The sequence below is a fragment of the Vidua chalybeata genome, chromosome 25 (genome assembly GCF_026979565.1).
Source record: "Vidua chalybeata isolate OUT-0048 chromosome 25, bVidCha1 merged haplotype, whole genome shotgun sequence".
NCBI classification, from domain to species: Eukaryota; Metazoa; Chordata; class Aves; order Passeriformes; family Viduidae; genus Vidua; species Vidua chalybeata.
Window position 1 is genome coordinate 3,795,594 of NC_071554.1, and position 26,133 is coordinate 3,821,726.

At 54.1% G+C, this 26,133-nt stretch overlaps 1 protein-coding gene across 2 annotated transcripts; it reads right to left on the reverse strand.

Moving 5' to 3' along the window:
• Positions 1 to 3,219: 3,219 nt before the first annotated feature.
• Positions 3,220 to 24,347, reverse strand: RSPO1 (R-spondin 1). Of its 2 annotated transcripts, XM_053964682.1 has the most exons (6): positions 24,140 to 24,347; positions 7,517 to 7,615; positions 5,468 to 5,659; positions 4,568 to 4,717; positions 4,037 to 4,225; positions 3,220 to 3,420 (listed from the first exon to the last, which is right to left on the reverse strand). In XM_053964682.1, exons 1-6 carry the CDS (start codon positions 24,345 to 24,347, stop codon positions 3,269 to 3,271), a joined length of 990 nt encoding a protein of 329 aa, XP_053820657.1. In that variant the 3' UTR covers positions 3,220 to 3,268. The 2 variants fall into 2 exon arrangements, with proteins under 2 accessions (XP_053820657.1, XP_053820658.1); XM_053964683.1 differs by lacking the exons at positions 7,517 to 7,615; positions 24,140 to 24,347 and adding an exon at positions 7,227 to 7,320.
• Positions 24,348 to 26,133: the final 1,786 nt, after the last annotated feature.

The window sequence follows — 26,133 nt, forward strand, 5'->3', positions numbered from 1 at the left end:
AGAGAAATTAAACAGTTCCAAACCCACGACTGCAAGCTGTCCATTATTCCTGGCCCTTTGTTCCCCCCATGGCATGGGATGTATTGCTCAAAATCTGAGGAAACAGACTAGAAACCATCCTGCAGATTCTGAGCTAATGGAATTCTGTCCAGCAAATAACACCAGGCTGTTCAGCAGGGAAAATGAAGCTGTTTCCTGTGCAGTGGAGTTCCTGACAAAGCATCTTTGTCTGTCTGTCTGTTTGTGCGTCCAGCAGTTTCTTCTCCAGTTCAGCATCAAGCTGATCAAAGCACAGGGTGGGAATACATGCAGGAGTCAGAGCAGTGACGTTCCCATCCATGATCCATATGGTTCTTTGGCTCTCAGATGTGGGCAGAAAGCGCTCAGGAGATGCTGGACATTTTGAATCAGTTGGGTTTGACTCCAGTTTTGGTGAATAAACAAATGAAGCTGGTTCAGCAAACCCATTTATTGATTTATTTGTTTAAAGACATGTATTTTACAGTGATGCCATGGAGACAACACCACAACAGGGTAATTTAGTGCATGGAAAGAGAGCATTCACATGTGTGTGAGTTGAGGTGACATCACCCAGCTAAGGACAACTCAGCTTGGACTGGGGAGCTCAGTGTGCAGTTCACGTTCGTCAAAGGCAAATGCTCCTAAATTCATAATTGAACCAGCTCTCTGGGAGTGAGAATAAGCACAATTCTTGAGCTGACTCAAAAAAAAAAAAAAAAAGAAAATAAATTTGATTTATTTTTTAATATTTTTTCTCTTAATTGTTCTAAAACAATTTAATTTTAAAATCACCCCTACTGAAAAATCTCGGATATTCTTAATATGCATCTTAAACTTCCTGTTGCCTTTGTCCCTTTTTCTTCCCATTTTGCTCTGAAAAAAGGAAGAAAGTAGGGGAAAGGCTACAACAGAAAGAAGTTTGTCAGATTTTCTAATAATCCCTAGAGTTCTCTAAAATAGGTTCTGTTGATTTATTACATGCAGTTTAGTTTTGAAATAGTTGTGCTAATAGTGCCAGGAGTTACTGTAGGGAATCAAGTCATTACCAGAGCCTCATGCAGAAAACTTTCCTAATGCATTCTCTTTTCCTTAATCCTCACTGAGAACTCGGTGGGGATGTGGCACCAGGAGGGAGGCACAGCAAGCGAGGCAGCTGAGCTTCACCAGCGGGTGACTGGTGGGTGCTGGTACAACTGGGAGGGAAAATGGTTCTGCTTACGAGCAATGCCATGGCACAAACAAAATACTCTCACAGGCTAGAAAATAGAGCAAGGTTGAATCGTTCAGCTGGGAAGCTTTCAGGAATCATATGAACATGATCCGTAAACAACTTAAAGGATGACTTTTAAGAACCTCTTTCTCCCCCTGCTTGGTATGCTGGTCGTTTATCATTGTGCTGAAATGGAATCCCCTTTCAAAGATGTAACAGCTTCTTGTTTACTTAAACACAAAGTGGACGATAGGCTGAAAGGTTTTTCTGCCAGCAGAGCAGTCACGGAGAGCTTGGTACAGCTCTGGAGCCCAAACAACTGTGCAGCCTCCACACCCTGTCCCGAGCCAAGGCAGCCCTGGGGCAGCTGGGTGAAGGGAGCTGGGGTGTCCTGTGCCAGAGCTGAGTCCTTGGTGGTCACCGTGAGCCACAGGAGAGAACCAGGGCTGTGGGTGTGGGCAGGTGACCCTCGGAGGGACAGGGAGATCTCTCCTGCACACCTGTTGGCTCACTCTGCCCTCCAAAACCACAGAGCAGAGGGTGGTGGTATGGAAGCGAGTACAGTGAAGATTGGATTCACCAGGGTTAGTCTGGGGTGAGGTTTCTCCTGCCCTTTGCCCTGCCAGGGGAGTTGGACCTCCAGCAGCATGTCCCTGACCCACCCTGTGAGCCATAGCACCATCCCTCGGGACCAGAGAGCTTCTGCTGAACTCTCGAGAAATGAAATGTGTCTCTACGTATTTATACAGAGAAATCACATTTTAAAACCACAGGGCAGTGGGTGGGAGCCACCCTGTGACACTGCCCTGAGCAGAGCAGGCAGCAAACCCACGCAGGGCTTGCCAGGTCTGTCTTGTACAGTCCTTGTCCCAGTTCTTCTGCTCAGGTGTCAGCTCTCGCAGAGCAGGAGAATCCAGGGAATTTCATCCAGTGGGATGCAGACAGGTAGTTTCTATCCAATTCAAAAATTTGTTTCTCTTCTGCAGGACCTGAGCTGTGCCTTCCCTCTCCCGCCTGTCTCCCTCCTGCCACGCACCAGGGTGGTGGCAGGCACCAGCTGTCCCCAGCCCGGGATTGTGCCACAGCTGGGACTGTCCAAGCAGAGTCACAACGTTTCAGCATCCTGTGGTTTGCTGTAACCTCTCATTTTCTCAGTCTGCTGTGTGTTAAGTGGATCCTACAGTGGGGAATTCCTTGGGGCTCAGCGGGGTGCAGCTGGGGTCCCTTTCGCAGGATGGCTGATTTGTGGCTGCAGTGCAGCTGGCATTTCCTGGGATTTTCTTAAAGCTTTGGTGAGTTTCCCTTCCACAAGTGAGTCTCTGTCCTGTGGGACACCAGCCTCCATAGGGGCCAAGGTATGAACCACACACTCAGGAAGCTGGTTGTCATTTTGATTTTGGGTGGGTTTTTTGTTTGTTTGTTTGTTTTTTTTGGTTTTTTTTTTTTTTTTGGTTTTTTTTTTTTTTAATTTGAAATATTTTTTGAAGCAGATTCAGGGCAGATACCACTGACCTCTTACCACAAACAAGTATTTGCAATGATAAAGTCATACAGCTTAAAACACAAAATAAGAGGAGAGGGAAGAGAAAGAGGCCACTGCTGTGTGTGTCTGGGTCCCAGGTCAGGGAGAGTGGTCATGTGGGTTCAGTCTCATCCTCTGGCTGAGTGGGGCTGTGCTGGGGCTATGTGCTTGAGCTCCATTTGAGGCTTTCAATCATGAAATCAATCCCATATCTGGGTCCTTCACTGGCTTATGCTCCACCTCTCCTCCCTGCAGTGTCCCCACGGAGCCCTGGGGCTGTGGGCTTTGCCTCCATGTGTGCTCCCACTCCTCAGCAGCATTCTTCCACAGTCCTGGGCGGGGTGCGTGTGCAGCCTCCTTCAGTACTGTGTGTGTGGCCTCTGTCAGTCCGTGGGTCAGTCTGGAGTATATGTCAGTCTCTGGACATGTGTACATGGTGTAGCAGTGCTCTGTTCAATAAAGCTTTCATATACATAGCAGCAATGGAGTCTTGCCATCGGTGACGCACTGGCCAGCTACTGGGCAGGGCTAGCAGGCGTCGCGGGCACCGTGGCCCCTCTCTGTTTGTTCTTCCTCTTCTTGGTGCCAGACTTAGTGTCTTTGGTGTCTTTCCGATTTCTCTTCCCATTATCTTGCTTTCCTTGCTCTTCCTTTTTCTTCCTTTTCCCTGCAGTAAGGCAAAGGGGCAGCGTGAGGTGGAGCGAGGCAAGGGGGAATAGATCGGCCCTGTCCCCTTCGCACTGCCCCCCTGGTTAATTCCTGTGCGTTTAGTCACTGCTCAGAACCCTTTCCCCTCAGAACACTCAGCACAGCTGCAATCCTTGAACACTCTGTAACAAGATAACCAAACCACCATTCTATCCTGAAGACACTCTAATTCTTGGGAAAAACAGACCTATTCTGGTAAAGAGCTCCCATCATGGCAGCACACAGGCATGCACCCCTGGCTGCTCTCTGGCCAGGGAAGAAACTAAAATAAGGGCGGTTTTTGGCATGGGTTGGACTCAGTGATCTTGAAGGTCTCTTCCAACCTTGCCATTCTGTGAATTCTGTGAAACAGCTGAAACCTGTGGCACACATGGCAAGCTGTGCCAAAGATCACCCCCCTGGGGGCTGTGCCCCTTCCACCTGCAGCTCTTCCAGGTGCCATCACATCCGTATCCCCTGCACTTCAGAGGAGTCAGGAGCAGCACAGCACATTTGCGACACTGCACAATTGGCTGACTACTTGTGCCCAAGCTCAGTGGGGTGTGGGGAGGGATGGTGGGGGTGGATCTGCTCACCTTCGGGGCACTGGTTCTTCTGCACCGTGCACCGCCGCACCTCCGTGGTTGCAGGACACAGAGTCACGTCCCCAGAGGGAGCCTGCAGAATCCTCCGTGTTCGCTCTTCATTGCCCTTCTTGAAGCCACAGAGCTTCCTTTTCTTGGAGCAGGGCCCCCAGGGCCCCCACTCACTCATTTCACATTGTGCTGCCAGATAACAAGAGAGCCCAGCTGTAACTCCCATTCCTGGCTTGCCAGCCCAGGCCATCCCAGAGCCCACCACTGCATCTCTCCCCCACCTTAGGCTGCCAGGGAGTCTGTGTTTCCCCAGCAGGTTCCTAAGTCCCTGAGCACCCCTTCCTTGCCACACCACACCAACCCTGGGTCACAGTTCACAAACACCAGGGGCTGCTCCCCATCCAGGCTGGTTCCCAGAGGGCTCTGCCCCACGAAGGGCTTGGCACGGGTGCCATGAGGGGTTCAGTTCATCACCTAAACCCCCCTGCAGCAGTACCCACGAGCAGACGTGCCGAGTGCAGGGCTGCTTACCAGGACTGCTGCACTCCATGGTGCCGTTGGCAGCAGCGTAGCCTTCGGGGCATGTGACGTAACATCTCCCTTTGTGCAAATACAAACCTTCCTTACATTTTGTGCAAAAGTTTCGACTGAAACAGGACTCACAGTTCTCAATTTTGCATTCTGGGGGAAAAAAAAAAAAAAAAAAAAATCACCAAAGCCATCATGTAGTCCGATGAGAACAGAAGACTCAAGAGGCTCCACACTGCCAACCCAGAGGTCTCTGAGCATCCTGCCAGGCCTAGCTGTGCCCCTCAGAAGTGAGTTTTCTTTGTACCATTCCCTGTGCAGGACAGCCCTGTGCTGCAGCTCTCACAACCAGCCAGCAGCAGCCACTGCCAGGACAGAATCAGGCAGGGTGGGAAGGTTTTGGGCTGGTGTTCAGCTGAGCATCAGTCAGCCAAAGGGGACAGGGCAAGGGATACAGCTCCAGCTGTAGCTACAGGACAGGCTGCATGGAAAGGGAGCTAGATAGAAAGCTGGCTGTGAGGGTGCTGTGCATGGACCTGCCAGGGGAGTGATCACAGGTTTCCTGGTGCTCTGGCTACAAGATGCAAGTAAGGGATTTCACTCAGAGCCGCCTGAGTCCGGTGAGCAGTAGAGCAGGAAAAGAGGCACCAACTGCCTGAAAGGATTTCCCTCTTCCCAAAGGTTGCCAGTCTGGCAACCCATACAACAAAACTGCCCAGAGGTCCTGCAAGATCCCACATCCACAGCATGCCTGTGCAGTGCTGAGCAGGGCTCTTCTCAGGCTTAGCCCTGCCTCACCCCTTTCACAGAGCCACAGCACGTCCTGCACCTGAGCAGCGGCCGGTGCTGCCCTGCAGAGCACTGCCACCTGCCCACACCCCTTCCCTCCAGCCCCACACTCACTGATGCACTTGTTCATGTCCGTGTTGCGAAGGCCAAAGTATCCCAGTGGACAAGAAGGCAGGCAAATCCCAATTTGTCGGATGTCATTCCGCTCCAGAAGGATGAAGAGTTTGGGGGAACACCTCAGGCACCCATTGAACTCAGAGCATAGGTCACAGCCTCTGGCACAGCCCTGACTCAGCTCAGTGCTGACTGGAAGAGCAGGAGAGAGGCAGTGGTTAGTGCCGGGCTCAACAGGCACTAGCTGTGACCCCAAACCACTGGCACCACTGGCAGGAAGGGCAGCACCTGAGCACAGCAAGGGTCCTGCAGCACTGGCACACTCGCAGCACTGCTCTGGTCTCATCCCCAGTGGCCACAGGAGCCACAGCTGTGCCAAGCACGGGCACGAGAGTCACAACAGCGGCCGTGCTGAGGAGCAGGACCCTGAAACAGCCACCAGCTGTGCCCAGGGCCCCAGCACTGCCCACGCCAGCCCTGCTGCCCATGTGGGGCAGACACTAACCATGGGCATGAGCCCAGGGGTCCAGCACCTCCTGCTGCCTCCCCTGCAGTGCCTCCATGCCAAGGAGCAGCAGGGAGCAGAGCACATGGCCCTGGAGCAAAACTGTTCCATTAATTCTGTCCATGCTGCGTCCCAGGCTGGGTCTCACTCTGACCCTGCCTATGTTAAATTCTCCTGGCAGTCAGGAGGTGTCACTGCCCCCAAAATAGAGACGTGTTCTCAGCGCCTACATTCAGTCCAAGAAAAATACTCAATCCCTTGTCTTGAGAGTTTTCTGCTTTTAATTATCATATAAAATGCTTCTTGTTTTGAAACCAATCGCATTCTTTGCAGACTAGAATGCAGGTTATTTTTATTAGTTTATTATGCAAGCCATGTCCTTGTTTATAGAAAAGCTGTGTATTTAAAAGATGTATTCTTTTAAATACCATGTTTACTACACTTCAAAAGCAAGCACAGAGCAGCAGTGTTCAAGTGTCAGGACTGGAGGTGAGAGAGCTGCCCAGTCCCCCCACCATGACCCAAGAGCTGCTCTGTCCCCCCACCATGACCCAAGAGCCTGGCAGCCCCCACTACCTGCCCCAGCCCCTTTGCCAGGCTGTGGCTATGGGGGCTGCTTAGGCCTTAGGAAGAGAAACGGAAGGCAGGGGGGTCCTCAGCCCCCAGCTGCCAGGAGGGTTCCCTGGTCTGGATTGGGACCCCCCTGGCACTGTGGGCCCTGTCTCTACACAGAGACCCCCGGGGATCCAGCCCCATCCCTCCCACAGCGCTGGGCTCTGGTGCCAAGCTCTGCATCATGGCAAAGGTATAAACTGGGTTCTCACTGGAAATTGCCCTTTATAGCATTAGCCATGACGTCAGGTTTTCCTTGTTCTCCCAGGGCTCAGCAGTCACAGTTTTAATATAAAATCAATTTTATATAATTTAATTTAAAACAGTTTTAATGCAAAACAGTTCTAACATGAGCTTACATAAAGGAGGGCAAACGCCTCTGGCTGCTCTTGTGCCAATTCTGCCTGGCTGCCCTGCACGAGCCCCACCAGGGACCCTCTGGGCTGGAGGCATAACTGACCCCCCCGTGACCTCAGGGAACGCCCCAGCTCGGAGCTGTGGCAGGTCAGGGGACATGGGGAGTGGGACTGGGGGATCTCTATGGGCTCTTGGGGCACCACAGGCCCTGCTGTAAACACATTCACACCAGCATGACCTTCATGGCATCATGGGAGGAAGTAAAGAAAAGCATTTCATACATACTTCGTCTTTGCCTCTTGCCCTTCACCACTTTGCTGCTGCCTGTTAGATCCATGGAGCTTAGAAAAACCACCACCACAAGCAGTCCAAGCCGCATAGTAACTCTCCAGTGCTGCAGCCCCTCCGTCCTGGGGTGGTTGGGGGAGCGTGCTCCACAGCTGGGGTCTCTGCTGCTGCTAAATCCTCTCGGGTGGGATCAGAGCTGAGAGTCTGTGCACAGAGCCAGGTCTGGGACCATATCCACAAGCTGCATCAGCACCAGGCAGCTTAGGTAGCAGGTAACATGGCTCTACCTTCATCCCTGTCAGGAGTGCAGGAGCTCGGCCCTAGTCCCTTCGGGGGCTTGGCAGTGGATGTTGGCTGCTCGCAGTTTCCAGGGACGCTGGCAGGAACTGCAAAAGAAGAGGAGAACAGGTTAACTTGACAGACAGCATCGCTCCCACAATGGCTGGGGGTGAGCATAGGGGTTGTGGGGTGCACTGGGGGTGCTGGCAGATAGCAGCACCCAGAGTGGTGTGGGGAGAAGTGTGCTCCAGCCTCATCCGTAAGTCCCTGTTGCTAATAATCAGCACCCGCCGGAATGCTCAGCACATCTTTGCCATCTGCCAGTGCTGCAAACAGTAGTTATAGCTGGAACTTGTTTAAAATAGAGCCAGACCCCTGGGCTGCCCTCCTCAAGCAGCAGATGGCTGCTGCGGGTGCCAGGCACACAAGATGTTTCCCATCAAGTGGGCAACTCTGGGGCTGGTAGTCAAGGCCAGCAGAGAGCGAGCCTGCAGTCCCCAGCCAGGGCTGGGGCTGTCTGGGGACGGGGTGGGATCCTCTGCGAGCTGCCCAAAATGCTGCGTTTCTGCTCTGAGGGAATTTCCAAACCTCCCATCTACCGTTCCCTGAAGCACAGGGCAGGGTCAGCGCTGCCTGCACTGGGCTGAGCGCGGGAGCTGCTCTGCCCCGGGCTCACCAGCAGAGACAGTCCGGCCAGGGGCCGACAGCCTGGCGAGGGGCAGAGAGCCTGGCATGGGGCAGAAACAGCCTGGAGTGGGGCAGAGAGAGCCCAGTGAGGAGCAGTGAGCCTGGCATGGAGCAGAGAACCCAACGAGGGGCAGTGAGCCCAGTGTGGGGCAGAGAGCCCAGCGTAGGGCAGTGAGCCCGGCTGTGAGTGCCGTGCTGCCCTCACCAAGCCCAATGTGCATGGCAGGACAGAGTGATGAGATGGCAACACCAGCAGGACAGGCTGGGCAGCAAACCAATGGCTCTGCATGAACTTCGGCAGAGAGAAGGGAAGCCCAGCTGCCAGCCAGCAGCCAGGACTCCGCATGTACCATCCTTTCCTGAGAGTGTCCAAACCCTTGCTCCAGCTGGCTCCTGACAGGGCATTTTCCCTGTAGTTTTCAAGTGGTTTTCCCTGTGCCCGGTGTGAAGGAAGGGCAAGTTCCATGCTGCACCAAGAGATCTGGCACTGCCAAGCCGGGCCCCACTCCTCTCTGCAGCTGGCAGGGCAAAGCCCTGCCAATGGCAGACATTGTGCTGGAATAAAGGCGACAACATTTGCTCTGTGAAGTCAAATGAAACAGAAAATTGTTTTAATCCCTTTATAATAACTGCGCAATCACCAATGCCCCAAACAACTGGTGGCGACAGTGCTGGAAGTGAGCCCGGCCTCAGCCTGGGATGGACTCGGCCCAGGGGCCAGTCCCCTCCCTGGCCCACTCTGGGTGGGGGACCTGCTGAAGGGCCACTGGCCCAACAGCCCCCCTGTCCCAGCCCACGTAGGGCGGGTTATGGCCACACAGCAGAGCACCTGGAGGGAGGAGGCTATCCCAGCAGCAGGCGTGGGCTACTGAGACCCGGGTATTGAGCTTTGTGGCAACCCATGGCACGAACACTCCCGGCGGCACCGGCTCACCTGATAGCCACCGGGCGCTGTGGGGCCATCGCCACTGTCCCCCCGCCCTGGTGGTTCTGAACTTTTCACCGTGTCCCTGCTGCGACTGCCGGGGCAGGAGCCCAGCGCTCCCCATGTGCTTGTCGTTACAGCGCACGGCTCCTCCGCAGGATTTTCAAATAAATAATTAGTCACTTGTGTAAACACCAACTTGTTCTGCACTTCCAAGCCTGTTTGCTGCAAGCTGCTTTATAAACATTGTCAAGTGCTTAAGCCGGGCTGTTGGGAGTATTTACGGAGCTGTGCAGAGGGGGATCCCCTCGGCTCCTCTGCACTTGTGCGGGGACCTGGGCACGGCGCCTGGGGGCAGCAGGGTCCCTCCGGACAGGTGGTGTGGGACAGTCCGGCCATACCCACAGGACCCTGGGGATGCAGTCAGTGCAGCACAGCCCAAACTCTCCCGAGCGGCTCCGGAGGGACCGCGGAGCCGCCGCCCGCTCCGGCCGCCCCGGCTTTTTAATTACGGAGGCTTTGCGGGTGAAGCGCGTTCACAGGAAGCACACGCCGTGTTTACACAACACTCACAGTTTGGACACAGTCCCCCGGCGTGGGGGCAGCAGCAGGGATGGATGTCCGCAGGGAGCAAACACAGCCCCGGTGTGCCAAGAGCCAGCGCGAAGCTCGTGCCAGCACCGCAGACCCCATTTCTGGGCTGGGGCGGGAAAGTGCTATGGGAAACCTTGAGACCGCAGCACAAACCAAGCGAGCACACACTTTTCCCTACTTGTTTCCTCGCTTTCTAGCCCAGACAGAGCCTGGGCTTGGCCGCAGCTGCTGCCTCAGCACAGAAAGGCCACTGGCATTCTAGGTGCTGCAGAGTCAGTGTCTTGGCAGGTCACACATGATCCACAGGTCTCCAAATCCCCCCACGAGCACCTGGGGGTCTGTGGTGAGCCGTCTGGCTGGACTGCCAGCTCTTCCCACCCTCGACACGAGGGTGTCACCCAGGACACGAGTTATGATTCTTTCTGTTACTGCAGCCATCAGTCAAGCTCAGGTTGCTACAAACAATTTCCAGTCTAAACATTCGCAGGATTTATGCCATTATCCAATCTACAGGAAGAATTTGGGGTAACCTGAATTGTTCTGAATTCATTTATGGAGAGACCTGGCCCCTGAATCTGAGATGGCACTAAGCCTTGTTTGCAATTCAATCAGGATAAATTGGTCCTTGGGAGCTCCAATACAAACCAGAAAATGTAAACCATCCAGATAATTTGCCATTAGTCCTCCTACACAAGGTGAGAAAGACCAACATTATATCCCCAGGATATTTGAGACCTAATCCACAATAACTAAATTGCTGATATATTGCCTCTTGCTGAATGTACCAGGGACCCCAAATGTAAACAGGCTCTCCAAAGGTTTACTGAGCCTTGGAGAGAAGGACCAGATGCTGGAGGCTGGACAGACCTGGTTACAGCAGCAGTAGGAATGAACCCCTGAGAACTGCCGGGTCGCTGCCAACAGCCCAGCTGTGAGGTGGCAATTTGGGTTTCCAGGTCCTGGAGCTGGATAGAAAATTTGAATTTCCTCTGTGTGAATATGCACAAAGTGGCTTCCTGCAGGAGGAGTCATGGTTTTGAAGGGTTTCTTTGGTGCCACGTCTCCCAGCCCCGCACCAGGGGACAGCACCCGGGACACACCACCCCGAGGCCTCCCAAAGACCAGCTCTGGAAGATTGTGGGTGGTAGCAGCAGCTCCACGCTGCTGGCTCATTCCCCAGCCTTTGAGGGGCTTTCAACAGGCCCCTCAAACACCTGGCTATCCCTTGTCCCTGTTCCACAGGCACACAGGGCTGTGCCCACACTGCTGCTCCTCCCTGAGCCCGCTGCCTGCTCTGCCTGCACCCTATTCCCTGCGTTGGTGACCCCATGGCAGAGCTCTCTGCCTGCTCCACCAGCCCTGCCATGGGAGGGAAGGGCTGAGGGAGCAGGTTTGGGCCCTCATGCTCTTTGGGAAAGTCCCTCTCTGCTGCTGTGTTCCCGAGGGCTGCTTTCCTGTCAGCAGGGCTGATGCTCCAGGAGCAGCGCTGTAAAACCCTCTGCAGTGGAAGGTCCCACCAGGCTTGGCTCAGCCATCACAGCTGCCACAGGGTGTCTCACGTGCCTCTGGAAAACATCTCTGCACATGCACAGGCAGAGCCACTTTGTTCTGCTTAATCCTTGAAGCAATAAAAGACAGCTGCATTAAGTCAAATTTCCGAACCAGAAGGTCTTCATTTGATATTAGATCCCAGCGCCAAGTTCTGCAAAATCGCCAACCCATAAACTTCACTGAAAAAATAAAATAATAAAAGCCCAATCTGGCAGCAGAGCTATCCACAGCATTGTTGAGGTCTGAGTTCTTCCACTAGCTCCTGCACTGCATTCCCCGTGCTGTGACTCGCTGGTGGGGAGCACACTGAGGAGAGGCTGCTGCTCGTGGCCATCCCTCTGCCCTGCCCTGGCAGTGGGAGCTGCTCCGGGCTCAGCAGCACCTCAGCCCCAGCTCAGTGCCCCCAGAGCAGCTGCTCCAAGAAACGCTGTGATGTGTAGTGCCACAGGCCTCCCTCCCTCAGCACTGTAAAACATCAGGAAATGTTTTACGGGGGGATTCCCATGGCCCTCATGCAAGCGCAGAGGCAGCACGCTGCTCTGGGAAAGGAGGATGAGGCAGAAGAGCCCGGAGGCAGGCTGCAGGACCTGTGCCTGCTGCTTCTCCACAGAAGCAGAGCAGCATCTGGAGCTGCACTGGAATCATCCTGGCAGGCACAGGATCTGACTGCAGTCGTGGGAGCAGCAAACCTGTGTCTGTTAGGTACAGCTCAGGTGGGTTTCAGCTTCCTACAGATCAGTAACGCACAAGAACAGCACACCCAAATTTCAGACCAGGAAACAGAGCAGCCCAATTCGGGGTAGCACAGAGCAGGGCACTGAAAACCTGGCTCTTCCCCCAAAAAGGCTCCCTAAAGGCCCATTGCTGAGCAGGTACATCGTCAGCAGGTGCCCCAGGAGGTGGGCATGGACACACATCATTTCAGGTATAGCCCTGGAGGTGGGAGCAGGGGGGTCTGACACAGACCCAGAAGCACAGTCAGGGGTGCTGATCCTACAACAAGTGCACACATTCAGCTCAATACCCAATTCCCCTCTTATTTCTCTGGAAATGCATGCAAACAAGGGCTCACAGCTCCTTCCACCACAGACCCTGCCTGCCAGCTTTGCAAACACAAATTTCCAGGCTCACTGGACCCGATGAGCCATGAGCTTCTGTGCTGAGCTGCCAAAGCCTGAAGCCCAGGGCAAAGCCCCCAGGGCAGCACCTGGGGCTTTCTAATGGCCATGTGCACAGGAACCATCTGCCAAGAGGAGCCTCCTGAAGGGATTCCCCGGTGCTCTGGCTCTCCCAGACATCACTGTGTGGGAATCTTGAGCCCTGCAGAGCCAGGAGTAGCACCAACTCCAGCAGCAGAGGAAAACAAACTGGGAAAAATAACCCACAGCCTCAGCTCTGAGCATGTGGCAGGACAGAGCAGGAGGGAGCGAGCAGGCAGCCAGGGTGTCCTCCAGACCAGTTGCTGCTGCCAGCCTGGACTGAGCCCATCCCAAAGTCTGCCTTTTTGTGGGATGACAGCCCCCTGCAGCACTAGGACAGGGGGAGCAAGTTCTGAGCTCTGCAGGCCTGGCAGTGCTCAGGGTGGTTTGCCATGAACATCCTGCAGCCAGCCCACACCGCCCCACTGCCCCTGAACACGAGAGGAAGCTGCAGCCCCAGAGCATCTTCCTGGAGGAGGTTGGTGGTGGGGATGACAGGAAACCTGTCGGTATTTGCCAGGCAAATTAGGCAGGCACTTCCATCCTCGGCAAGATGACAGGTCACCCTCACACCACACGGGGAAATGTCTCTGCTGCCAGTGCCACCTCTCTCAGCTGCACGGTCACCCCTGCCCCCCCTCCAGGGCTGTCCCCATAGGCCAGGAGGGTTGACCTGGCCCTTGACTCTGTTGTTCACCACAGTCCCAGCCTCATAGTCCAGGAAGAGCTGTGCCAGCTCACATCTGGCTTGGCTGATGGAAACGTGGGGTTTTGCTTGGCTCAGCTGCTGCCTGCACACAGTGGCACAGCACAGGCTGTGCTCAGGGCATCACTGCCCTGCACCTCCAGAGCTTTACCTGTGCTCAGGGCATCACTGCCCTGCATTTCCAGAGCGGGTGCCTGCACCCAGCTCCTCCCTGCCGCGTCCCTCAGGGTGGTGCTGCTGCTCTCGCAGCAGCCGCACAGGGGCCAGGGAGCTGATCCAGCTGAAACGAGCCTTTTTTCCAGGGTGGTTTCCAGGCATGTTGCAGCACTGGCATTCCCAGGCCCGTGGTGCTGCTGCCATCCTCCCACCCAGCCTGCACAGTCCTGGCCCTACAGAGGGGTGAGTGCATGGAGTCAGTAGTTCACCCGCTCCAGGGTCACCAGCAGAGTTCAGACAAAATCACTCCAAATGGAGAACCCTCCAGGCAGAGGTTTCACTGCAAGTGCCCAGTCCCTGGGAGATCTCAGCACAGACCTGGCCACCCCAAACAGCACTGTAAGCACTGCCCCAAGTTCACAGACCTTCATGTGACAGGATTTTTTTGTGTGGGTACCTGCTGACCCCTGTGCAGCAGAGTGGAGGCTGCATGCATGCCTTGGCATTTTCTTCTGCCAGTACTACCTTATTTTAATGCCTTTCATTGTAATGTGCCTCTTTAAACCCAAACCACATCACCTGAGCGCCCCTCCTCGGTACCCAGGGCCGTTCAAGAGAACACACATGCCTGAGCCTATAAAATACTCCAGCAGCCCAGGGGTGACCAAGCCCCAGTCACCTCCAGCCATGTCCATCACCACCGAGGCTGAAGCCACCTTGAGCCACGCTGTGCCTGGGGAGCTGTGTCCCAGCCTGGCTGTGGGAGCCCTCACTGACCCCTCACTGTATCCAGCATCCCTTCCCCTGCACAACAGCACCAGCTGCTCACACCACATCTAATTACTGCCATAATCCCCATGAACCATTTCCCCACGGATCCCCCATTCCACACTCCGCAGAGCCCGTACTTACCCCGCGCTCTCCGGGCACCTGCCGTGCCCCCATGGGTGTGTGGCAGGAGCCTTGCCTTAGGTGCAGCCACAGGAGGGCTGAGACAGCAGCAAATTCACTGCCTGTGCTCCCATTGCCCCCGTGCCTGGGCGCAGAGGGAGGGCAGAGGGCACGGCCACCCACGGGACCCCGCAGCTGGTCCAGGATCAGCAAGGAGCTCCAGCCAGCTGATCAATATCCCCGCCAGCTCTCTCTGCCCCCTTCCCCAGCCCAGGATGGCAACACGGTGCCGGAGGACACACAGAGCAGCCCAGCTCCCCTGCAAGCCCCACGCACCTCGGGGGAGGGGGAGGGAGGACGGGGATCCCACAGATCGTGCTGTGATTCCGCGCTGCTCGCATTGTCTGAGCTCATTATCCACGTTGCACAAGGCAAACCGCAGTCGGATGCTTACACGGCTCGCGTTCTTCATTAGCAGCCTACATTGCAAAAGCACAAACATGCATGCTGAAGCCCTTACCTTCAACTTGTCACTCCCCCATCACTGCGGAAAAGACTCTACTGAGTTCTCAGATTTAAAATACTATAAGAACAACTACAAAATTCCTCAGATGCTCCAGAGAAAGTTACACACACGTTTCTGTCAAAAAAATTGAAAAATATATTCATGGCGAGTTCATGGAGAAGTCTGGTGCATTTGGATATTTTGGTCACTCGTTTTTTTAAAGCAGGTTTCTAACGGGGTCCCAGGTTTTGCTCAGAGAAACAAACCCTTCTGCAATGTGCAGGATCTCAGCTCGTAAAGATCACTCAGGCTAGTTCCTACTCCATCAGCCCACGCTGCTCCCTGCGTATGCAAAGCAGAACGTATGTGATCATATCAGAGCAATTTGCACATTCATAAATCCTGGTCTCAATCCGTAGACTCCATCCCCATCCACTGGGTAGGAGCTTTTTATTATTATTATTACCAGAGTATCCAGCTTTGTAAAGGCATCCAGTGCAAACTCCTGCATGAGGGAATTCCACCCCACTAGTACCACCTCCTAAGACAATATCCAGCCAAAATATTGTGACTGTTGCAAAACCCGGACTGGAGCTCCACAAAGGACCTTCCAGCCTCGCATCCAGAGCCAACAGGGTCTCAGTAAATTACTGCAGAGTGACACACCATCGAGTTGTCTTTGTAGTCTTTTTTATTTATGACAGTTAATTCCGAGTTATTACTAACATTTTAGTGGTAAGTGGCATATGAAGTCATCAGCTGTCACAACTGCATCTGTTAATAAACATGTCAGATATTAAAAGCAGCTTATTATCCTCTGGAGGGGGGAAGGCATGAAGGCAAAGAGCTCAGAGCCTGGCTGGTTTTCCACTGCTGGCTGTGCAGCAGGAGGAAACACTCCTGCTCAGGAGAGCAGCATGGCTGCGGGAGACTGCCTGGGACTCCTGCCCTCCAGCACACCTGAGCAGCCTGGGAGCTCTCCCCCCTGTGCTGTCAGCTCCCTGTCCCTCCTCCACCTGCACTCCAGGCTGGACACGTGGCAGAGCCCACTCTGTGCAGGGGAACAGGGGACATCACTGCTCAGGCACCTTCCCTGAGCCCCACCATGCCTGGTGGTGTGAGCAGATCCTGCACCGGGACTCAAGTGGCAGCCAGGTGTTCCCAGGAGCCCTGCTGGACCCTGGCCAGTGCTCCTGTATAAGCCATACGGAGGAGCTGGTGGCCACCAGACTCCCGAGGGCCAGCAGCCATGAGTGACCCTCGTCCCTGGTTCTCGCAGAGCTGATGTGATGCTCAGGGCCATGGGGCTCTGCCCAGAGCCCTGATGCCCTGCAGAGTTGTCCCTGGGGTGTGTGACAAGCTGCCAGGCAGCCCTTCGGCATGACCCTGGCAGTCTCCCGGGGAGGACTTGAGCAGAAGCAGAGTGGGGCTGTCCCACCCGGGGAGGGCTCTGAGCTGGAAGCCTGAGGGTACAGACTATTTCAAACAATGTGATGAGCCCTGTGGTGGCTCCTGAATCCCTCCTGGGTCCCCTTCAGCACTCTGCTGGCCACGAGCCCTCATTGAAGGGAGGTCCCTGAGTGTCCCTGACAGCTGCTGGCATCAGCCCTGGAGTGCTCAGTGGGACTTGGTATGAACCCGACAGCCCTGAGGGAGAGGAGGGCAAGGGTATGGATACAGAACATGGCACCGAGCAGCCCCAGACACAGAGATTCTGAGAGCCTCATGAATTCCTCACACACCTGCCTCACACAGCGCTTGTGTGGGGGCAGCTGTGAACACAGAGCTGCAAAATAACCCAAACACAGGCAAGAGGGAAAACTCACCCTTTCTGCAGCTTTTCCTTTGTGCTGTGTGTGTTGGTGCTCATGTACATGGAAGTTTTATTCATCCTGAACTTTCCTTGGCACCTCGTTAAATGTCCCTCATTTCCTATTTGTAAGTGATGTCTCTGAGATCTTTGCTGTCTCACAGGATTATGGTGAATGTGTGCTGCCTGTTGGCAGATGCTGAGCAGTCACTGCTGCAAGTCTCCATATCTAAGACATTTTTCTATTTATATTTAGAGCTTTTTTTTACTTTCTAGTCTAGGAAATTCTCAAGTGCCATCAAATGTTGTCAGGGACAACGTTACTCCATTGACTGTGTGAGTAAAAAATCTGGTGAACCCAAGATGTGTGTTTCGTGCACATTGCACAGCCAAACCTCCTTTCTGATACTGGAGTGGTGCAGCCTCTGCTGACAGCTGCAGATCAAGTTTCCAACTGAGCAATAAACCCCAAAGTCAGAGCTCTGTACTGGCAATGCTACCAGACCCAGATGCAGCAGCAGGGCTACCAGCACAGCAGTAACTAGCCAACAGAGCAGTGGGTCTGGCTGAAGGCAAAGGGACATGCTGACATGGTGCCAGAGGTATCATTGCAGAGGATGGTAAATCACACTAAAACCTGCCTTAACGCCCTGCACAACAAACCCAGCACCAAGTCCTGCATTTCTTCCCCTCTGACTGGAGCTCATTTACAGGCTAGGTTTTCTTTAGCTAATGGATCTTGAGGCTGGTCCTAAATTAATCCCCAACAGGTTGTTTCTCTCCTGTACAAAAGGACATGAAATTCCCTGTTTTAGCAGGATAAAATGCCAAGCTGCTCCAGATGGTTCCATGACACCCACAGCGGGTTCCCTGGGCTCCTCTGGCTGGGACATGGGCACAGTGGCTCTGCACAAAGCTGAGGGGACAGCCCCACTCTGCTTCTGCACAGGAAGTGCCAATTCCCCCACATCCCCTAGCCCACCCTTAAAGTACGTGCTTCTCCTCTACATTAAAAACCTGCAATATTTTGGTCCAATCTCATCCCTTTACAGCTCCTGCTTTGCAAAACCCTCTGCTTCTCTTGAAGAGGGGGAAGGTGTCTCCATGGAAGGCTGACCCTGCCCAGGGACTTCAGGGACAACCAGGAGCCATGTCCCTCACCTGGTGCAGCTGAGGACAGCGGGGCTGTGGGTGTACCCAGGTGTGCACCAAGCAGATCCAGCACTGAGCACCACAGCTTCTTTCAGACCCACATTAACCCTACCAGTGCCTACAAATTCCCAGCTGGCACAAAAGGTGCATTACTCATCCCTGGTGCCTCATCAGCCTTTGACAATATCTCAGCATAAGCAAAAAGCAGGAAAGACACTCACAGAGAAAGTAGAAGGAAAGCGAGTATGTCCTGAAGTGTCTGTCACACTCCCAGACTGGACACGAGGTCTTTTTTGGCCTGCTGCTCTGAGGGTTCTCTGCTGCAGGATGACTGATAGCCCAGAAAATTGCTTGTAACAACACCTGAACATCAGCAGCCCGAGTGTCAGGAGCACGGCTCTGCCGCTGCCTGCCCACTGCCTCCACTCTTGCTCTGACTGCAAGGCAACAACGGCGCTCCCGGCAGGGCTGCACAGCCCGGCTGGGGTCAGGCACAGGGGCACCAGGATCACGCCTGCCCTGGAGATGTGAGAGCCAGAGGATGTGGAGCTGACTTCCTGCTAGGATCACCCGGGCATGCCTCTGCTCCCCGAGCAAGTCCGGGCTTCCATCCAGTCCGTGCTGCTGGCGGGCTGCGCTCAGAGGCGGTGGCGCTGGCAGCCTGGCCCCTGCTGGGAGCCTCTCCATCTGGGATTGTCCCCAGATCCTCATCCCACGCTGGTGCTGAGAGCCACAGCTGCAGAGCCACGCCAGCTCCTTCAGTGTGAAACCCTTTGTAGGTGACAGGACAGCAGGACCCTGTCACCCCAGAGCTGGGGGGGGGGGGGGGGAGGGAGATTCCCCATCCCAGCCCAGATGTGGGGCAGGCAGCAGCTGGTGCCTGCCTGCACCCGCTGCCCCGTGGGCTGCTCAGGAGGGGTCCAGCAGGACTGACCCGCTCTGGGCTTCCTGTGCCCAGGGCAGGGGGCAGCTCCTGTACACCCCACCGGCTGTCTTGCTGTTCAGAGCCTTCTCTAGGGCCTGCCATGTCTCCTGGCACCTCATCCGTGGAGCCTGGACACTTCCCGTCTCCCCGGGGAGCAGCATTATGTGCATGTTGGGAAATGCTCTTTTCCCATTTGCTCCGAAGGCCCTTTCCCCTGTTGTTTGAGGAATGCTGTTTGAATTAGCTGCACGGATTGCAAACAGACCCCGTTGTTTTCCTTTCCCAATGCAGGGAGGCTTCTGTTCTCTCTGGCCTGCTGGATTAACCAGGGGCCTTGCACACTGACCTCTCTGCAGCTCAGGGAAGCTAATTTAATCCCAATATTGTTATAGATCACAGCAGGACGGATGTCACAGATTCCTTGAGGCAAACCAGCATGGAGTGCTGGCAGGGACAGCAGCACGCTGTGTTTGTAGAGGCAGGAGCTGCTGCAGTTTTTCTGTTAAATTCCCTCTGCAAAACTCATACAGCTGGGGAGGACAGCAGCACTGGGAAACAGGGGGATCCCCTGAGCACAGAGGTCTGAGGAGATGCTGTGCTTGCATCCTCAGTGCCTCTGGCATGCCAGAGGGTGGAGGGTGGCTCTGAATTCCGGCAGAAGAGAGGGAGATACAGACTCACATCTCCTCACTATTTCTTTCTCATTGTTATTCTTTTTCCCCTGGTGCCTGCTCCTGAACGTGGTATGTGATGTGATGCTGAGCCCGGAAAAGGCTCAGCACCCTTGCAGCAGGGCAATCCATACCCACTTCACTTGTATTTTCAGGGGGAAGATCTGCCTTCTCATCTTGCCACAGCTCTGCCTCCCCTGGCCCCACAGACCCACCTGGAACCATCGCTGTCCCTGGCACAACCAAGGAGGGCGTCCAGCCCCCCGAGCAGGGCAGAGGGTGCAGGAGCCACCAGGGTTTGGGGGGAAGCCCTGCCTCTCCCAGCATTGCTCAGGGGGCTTTGATGTTTGGGAAAAATAAATTGCTTTGGGTTACTATTAAAGAGAAGTTTGAATAATGACACATCACAGGGCTGGGTCTTCCAGCATTTCTTGTAAACTCCATCCAGAGCTGGAAGTGGAAGAGGCCACTGGCACAGCCAGGAGGACATGAAACCGAGAGGCTCTGCAGCAGGAGTGGCTTTGTGAGCTTCTTGTCCCTTCCCAGGCATCTGCTCCCTCCCTGCTGCCTCTGCTGCTGCAGATGTCCCTGAGGACCACGGGGCAGAGTCTGAGGAGCACGGGTGGAGCACCCAAGGGAGCCACAGCCCTGTGAGCCAGTCCTGGGAGACTGGGGCAGGGATGGGAGCTGGGCGTGCAGCCCCTGCTCAAGCCCATCCTTCTCTCAGCCATGATCAGCTCTTGGGAACATTCCTGCTGGATGACATTTCCCAAGGCATAGAGGGAAAAAAAAAACAAACAAAAAAAACCAAAAAAAAAAAAAAAAACCAAAAAAAAAAAAAAAAACACCAAAAAAACACAACCACTTTTTTCCCAATATAAAGTCTTGCAACATTAAAAACCCCACACAATAGTTGTAAGCCCTGGAACGGCTGGGGGTAAAAAAGTTACAGTTCAACATGGAAATAGCACTGCCATCTCCAACTGGTGAGTCCCAGATGTGGGACATCATGTGTGACAAAACCCCACAGGCGGGACGTGCAGGAAGCCTGTAATTGTGGTGTCCCCATCACTGTGTGGGGACAGGCTGGGAGTCCCATGGGTCACCTGCCACAACCAGAGCAGAGTCCTACATCCTGGGCTGCCACTGGGAGTGGCACTAAGCTCCTTGCTGGCCCAGCTGTGCCCACGGAGAGCAGGCTGCAGCAGAAGGGACCTGCGGTGGTTTTGGGACCCTGGGGTGATTTTGGGATGCTGGGGTAGTTTGGGAATGACCCAGGCATGAGCTGGAGGTTCCTGTTTACCCACAGAATAGATGCTGGTGCTCTGGGCTGTCCTGACACGACAGCAATGGGTGGAAGTGCCTGTCCATGTGTCCTCACCAACAGTGGACGTGTGTCCCCTGGGCAGGGACCCCTTCAGGCTGGCCCAGGAGCATCACTGAACAGATCAGCAGCAAACATGTGGAGGGGAACCTTGTTCCTAACTGCAAAAGCACTTAGTGATGTGCTCGCTCTGCTGTATCCTGAGCCACTTGCAGAACATATTAATTACATGTAATTACTTTAATTACAGCTTGGGACTCTGCCATGCCCGTGCCAAGGGTGCATGTCTGCCCCCCGGCCACCTTCTGCCATGCAGCAGTTCTACAGAACTTTCCAGCAGAGCCAAGAGCTTTGCTGGTGCGGATGGGGAATGTCTACATATTGTATCTTAAACGATATAATTAATTGGCTGCAGTGCTGAGCAAGGAGCTAATTCTGCCCGGGGGTTTTGGTCATTGTACAGACATGGAGAAGAGAGAGGCCCAGCCTGGCACTGCGGGATGAGGCTGGGACGGAGGAGGCTATGCAGGGAGCAAGGTTCAGGCTCCCAGAGCTGGGGCAAGGGGAGGCCAGGATGGGGAGGATGAGGAGTGAAAGGCTCCCTCGGTGGGAGGGACTGACAGCACAACCATGGCAGCTCTGCCCTTTCTCTTTCTGCCTTTTGCCCCCTTCCAGTTTTTGGATGAATTAATTATGTGGGACCTCGAGGTGAGGCTGGCCCAGCCTGCACCCCACAGCAGTGTTGGACAACACCCTTTTCTTATCTCAAAGTTTGCACACAGATTTATACTGTGGGGCCTTCTGTCAGACCCTAAGAACTTTCTACAAATCCCTTTCCCCCACAGCAGAACCCTGAATCACCTCACATCACCACACACCACCCTGTGCCACCAACTCTCGTTACTGCCCATCATCCCTGTCCCCCTGCATCACCACCCCAAGAACGCCACACCCTGGCACCAAGTGCACACACCACACACTTCAGACACCCGTGCCTGCATTTGCATGTGTTTTAAATATCTACAGGACACCAGCATGAGGGAGAGATGGGTCAAAGCTGGCTTTTTCAGGAGGCACACCAGTCCCAGCACAGGGCCGGACAAGCAAGAACACGGCCAGAGCAGCTGTGGGGCAGGGGAGCAGAAGGTGGGGCAGTCTCTCATGGTGCCTGTGCCTTGGGAGCTTTGGGGTTTCATTTCCAATTAAGTTTTTCATATGGTAGCATTCAGAATTTTGATGGGAGATGAGGCTACTTTTGCCTAAGAGAGAACATACTTTCGCTGCTGTGCCTGGCCCAGGAATGATTTCTCCACTATTAAAATGTAATTTAATTTATCTTCATGGGTTTTGTGATGACTGGGATTTGTTCTAAGGAGACCTTTAAAGGAGAATTTTTGCATTATTGAATGTATATGCTAGGAAGTTGAGTTCTGGCATCCTCTGATAACCAAATTTCTTTTCTATCCTCCACTGTATCAATCATGATAAAAGCCCCTGCCAAAGCCCTAACTCAAGCCATGCTTCTGGCATATTGTGAAACAAATCAGCAGGGGAAAAAAGCAAAACCCACAAGATGCTCTAGTCCACTATTTTTTAATGTAGGTTTCAAGGATATTGATGGTTTATCTCATCAGGTAAATATTTATAACACAGTTGCTTTCCCAGGGTTAAACCAGGAGCAAGTGGCTGCTGAAACTGCAACTCATTTACTCTGACAGACCCCAAGTAGCTTAAAAATGAGTTTTCCGGAGATCTGAGGCCTTGCACATGCCAAGCAACGGCACTGGTGCCTTCCCAGCGAGGGCTGCAGGGTGATCCCATTTTCCAGGACTAGTCTGCAGGACACCCAGCTCCCACTGTTTCCCAGGGCCCCCAAACACAAATGACCCCTCTGGGCTGTAGGCGAGCTCTGTGTATGGAGCGATGGTCAAGGGACCCCTGGCCTCTTTTTGAGATTTCCAGCATGCCAAGAGGAAAGTGTCTTTTTTAGAGCCTTAATTTTACCACTTCCCTGACGCATCAGCTCGCGCAGCGCAGCAACAGCAAGACATGCTGTGGGAAGAGCTGCCTTCCCTGAGACCATCTCCAGGACACAGGGCAGCAGGGAGCCGAGCTGAGTTCAGCACCTGGGCTGGCATCACGGCCGGGACCCGCGTGGCATGCACGGCTCGCTGGCACAACCGCCGTAGCCACCCCGCGGGCCCTGCGCTGGCCGAGGACAAGGTGCCTGTGTGGTCCCGGCTGCCGGCGGCGAAAGCTGCTGCTCTGCTTTGCGTATAAGTCAAAACCTGTGAGCTACTGGTTACAGGCACTCGCTGCTACAGCGGGCTGGAGTGGGAGAAGGGAGAGAGCTGCCAGATCCAGCTGCTCTCCACTCCAGGAGCTGATGGAGGATTAGCCCAGCAGCATGTCTTTACAAATTGTCAGTTCCCAGAGTACACAAAACAAAGCTCTGAGGATTGAGTGTCTCAGCACAGAGGCAGAGGCAAAGGCTTTGGGAACCTGATAGCACTTTCCACCCAGACACGGAGACATGTGGACCCCGGCCTCCTGCGGCCCCACAGAGCCCTGCCTATCCCACAGCAGCTCAGCCTTGGCAAGCACAGCTCTGGGACTGGTGGCTGCTGCCTGCAGCCCCGCCGAGCCTCTCCCTTTCTAGACTGGAGCCCCACAAACCAGAGAGGGTTTGTAAAGTCACCACAGGTCCCTCCTGGGATGTCCTGGAACGCAGAAACCAATTCCCTGCTCTCCCATGCCCACTGCCACTCTCCTACAAAAAGCTGGGGCCTCCCCTCCAGCTGCCCTGCCATGCACGGTGGCAGAGCTGGAAGCTCTCACTACTTGTTTCATGGGAACTTCCAACATTTCAAAAACTGTTTTTGTTCTGGCTTGGAATGAAGACAAATATTTCAGAAATTTCCTGGATAACATAATGTTTAAAATATCCTCCAAACTAAAATAGAACTGTTGGGCTATCTCAGCTCTTGCATTATGTCATATCATGCCAGCTCACAGCGCACTATGCAGAGTCACAGATGACTTCTCACGAGGAGATGTAAACAAAAATACAAATAATGTCAGCAAGGGAGGAGATATGAAATGCTGAAATGACAAATTCTCTAAAACTACTTTTTTCCCTCTTGTGCAAATTAATTCTCCATGGGAAATCGCTTGGATTTTTTTAAAAGAGCACACTCTGGCCAAAGCAGCTCTGCTGTTCTCCGGAGCAGCAGGAACGTGATGCCGGCGCTCCCCTCCAGCCCGTCCAGCCGCAGTCCAGCAGCGCTGCTCCTGCAGCCGGGCTGCTCCGGGATGTCCCGGCGTCCCTGCCCCCGTCTCCCTGGCCGCGCTTGACCCCTTATCGTGTTTCTCGCAAACCAAGGGCAGGTGAGCTCCGCGCTCAGGGCGCACGGGGCCCGGCTGTGTGAGCACAGATAACATCGGCACGGATCGGGGTGCGAAGCAGCGGCTCCGTGGGAGCTCCGTGGGACCTTCCGTGGTCCCGCTCTGTCCGGTGCCGTGGCACGGCGCTTACCTGGCTCAGCTCTGCTCGGCCGGGGCTGGCTCCTGCCCTCCCTGCGCCCCGCACATCGCCCGCCCAGGCGGCCGCTCAGCGCCGCGGCGGCTGCCCCACGCCGGGGCTCCGCGCCGGGCAGACCTCCGGGCGCCGGCTGGCACCCATCCCCCTGCCTGCCCCGTGCCTCTCCAGAAAGGCACTGCTGGGAAGGAGCGCCGGGACTCATGTCTCCGGTGCTGTATCCACCCCTTCCCACCCTCTTGGGGTTCGGTCCTGCCAGTTCCACTTGTGGGCTGTCCTCACCACTTTGGGCCTTTCTACCGCTCCCCTTCTTGTGGCTCTGGATGTCACCACAGACACGCTTTTATGAGAGTGGGCTTGTGCAAGGCTTGTATAAAGTGTTCTCAGAAATACGAGGTCCTGTCATTTGTAAAACTAATAAAAATGTCCAATAATTTTTACAAGGGAAAAATGAGTCATTGGATGGCACATTTCTCATTACTGGCATTTTACAATTAAAATGAGCATCTATTGAATCAATCCAAAGCTCTTATTGTTAGCAGACACTAATAACTTCCTGAGCTATTGAAGATACTTTTTTTTCTGAAGAAACATGACCCTTTGCCACGGCATTTCTCGTTGAGAGTGGTATCCAGCTGAGACCAGCTCTGCTCAGCTCCTGCTGGAGGGTTTTCAAACACATCCTGATGAGACTGGTGGCTATAACTGGGTGGGAAATTGTTTTTAAGCCCTCAAAAATGTTCAAGATTTCAAAATTTTTCCCGCTCCACATGGGGACGAAACCAGAATTGTTCAACATTTTTACCAAAAAAAAAAAAAAGTCCTCACGGAAACCATCTCTGGTATAGCCAATAGCCATGGTCATGCTGAGCCAGGGAAGCAGGGGCTGAGATGGCTCGGACTGCCGTGATGGTGGCGGTGCTGCCATCAGCCGACTTTTGCTCCCAGGATGGCACACCCATCCTGGACCTCGTGACCTTTGCTGGTGAAAAATGAATTCATTGAAACTTTCCCAGTTTCACTGCAGCCGCTGCATGTGCGTGGCCACAATCCGCCCCACGCAGAACAAGCCAGGCCAGCAAAGTGGAGGCATCACCACCTCCCACCTTTGGAAGACCAAGAATCTTGCAGCTGTTTGTGTTTTAAGGACAGTATATACAGTCAGAGCCTAATTTTCAACAGGCACTGAGCCCATCTGCTGCTGCTTTCTGAAGATCAGCCTCCCTCCAGATGTCTCGAGATGGATCCTGGTCACCAGAGTCACCACCTGTTTTTTGGAAATGGACACCCTGATGGAACAGAAGGTGTGGTCTGAGGGGGATTCAATGAGAAGAAGTCCCACAGAGGCACAGGGAGACTCTGAGTGCCCTCAATAGTCCTTCCTTGTCCATGGGGGCTCATTTTAACCTTAGGAGATGAGACCAAGGAGAGCCAGCCTGACTGCAGGACTTGTTTCTCAAAGTTTCTCCAGATGAAGCAAAAGAGATCAAAATGCAAAACCCATTTATTGCCTTCAGCAGATATGTCCAGGGAAAGCTCCCACTGCAGGATTTAGCAAAGGAGCTCCAGGTTGCTGTCTGGTTTTAGGAGTGCTCTTTTTCTGTACACAATCACCTGTACATCCTCAAGGCAGAGTGGGAAGCCCTTCCCCTGCCATGATGCCAGAGAAGAGAAGCCAAATTGTCCCATGTGCCCAGTGAATACAGAGAGTTTCTGAATGTGAATGGACATCTTTCTTCTCAAGCCCCAGCAGGCCCCAAGCAGCCAGCTGTCATTTGTGGGGAGATTCAGTTCCTGTTTGTACTATCAAACACGTGCAAAGCTTATGAAAAACTGCCATGAAATCCCACTGCACAGCAGTAACAATCCTGGCTTCTAAACACTGAGTGCCCTGCCAAAGGGCTGGCAAATCCAGATCCTGCTGGGCGGAGGCATCCAGATGCCACATCTGCCACGACAGATCCTCTCGGTGCAGGTCTGCAGGAGACCAG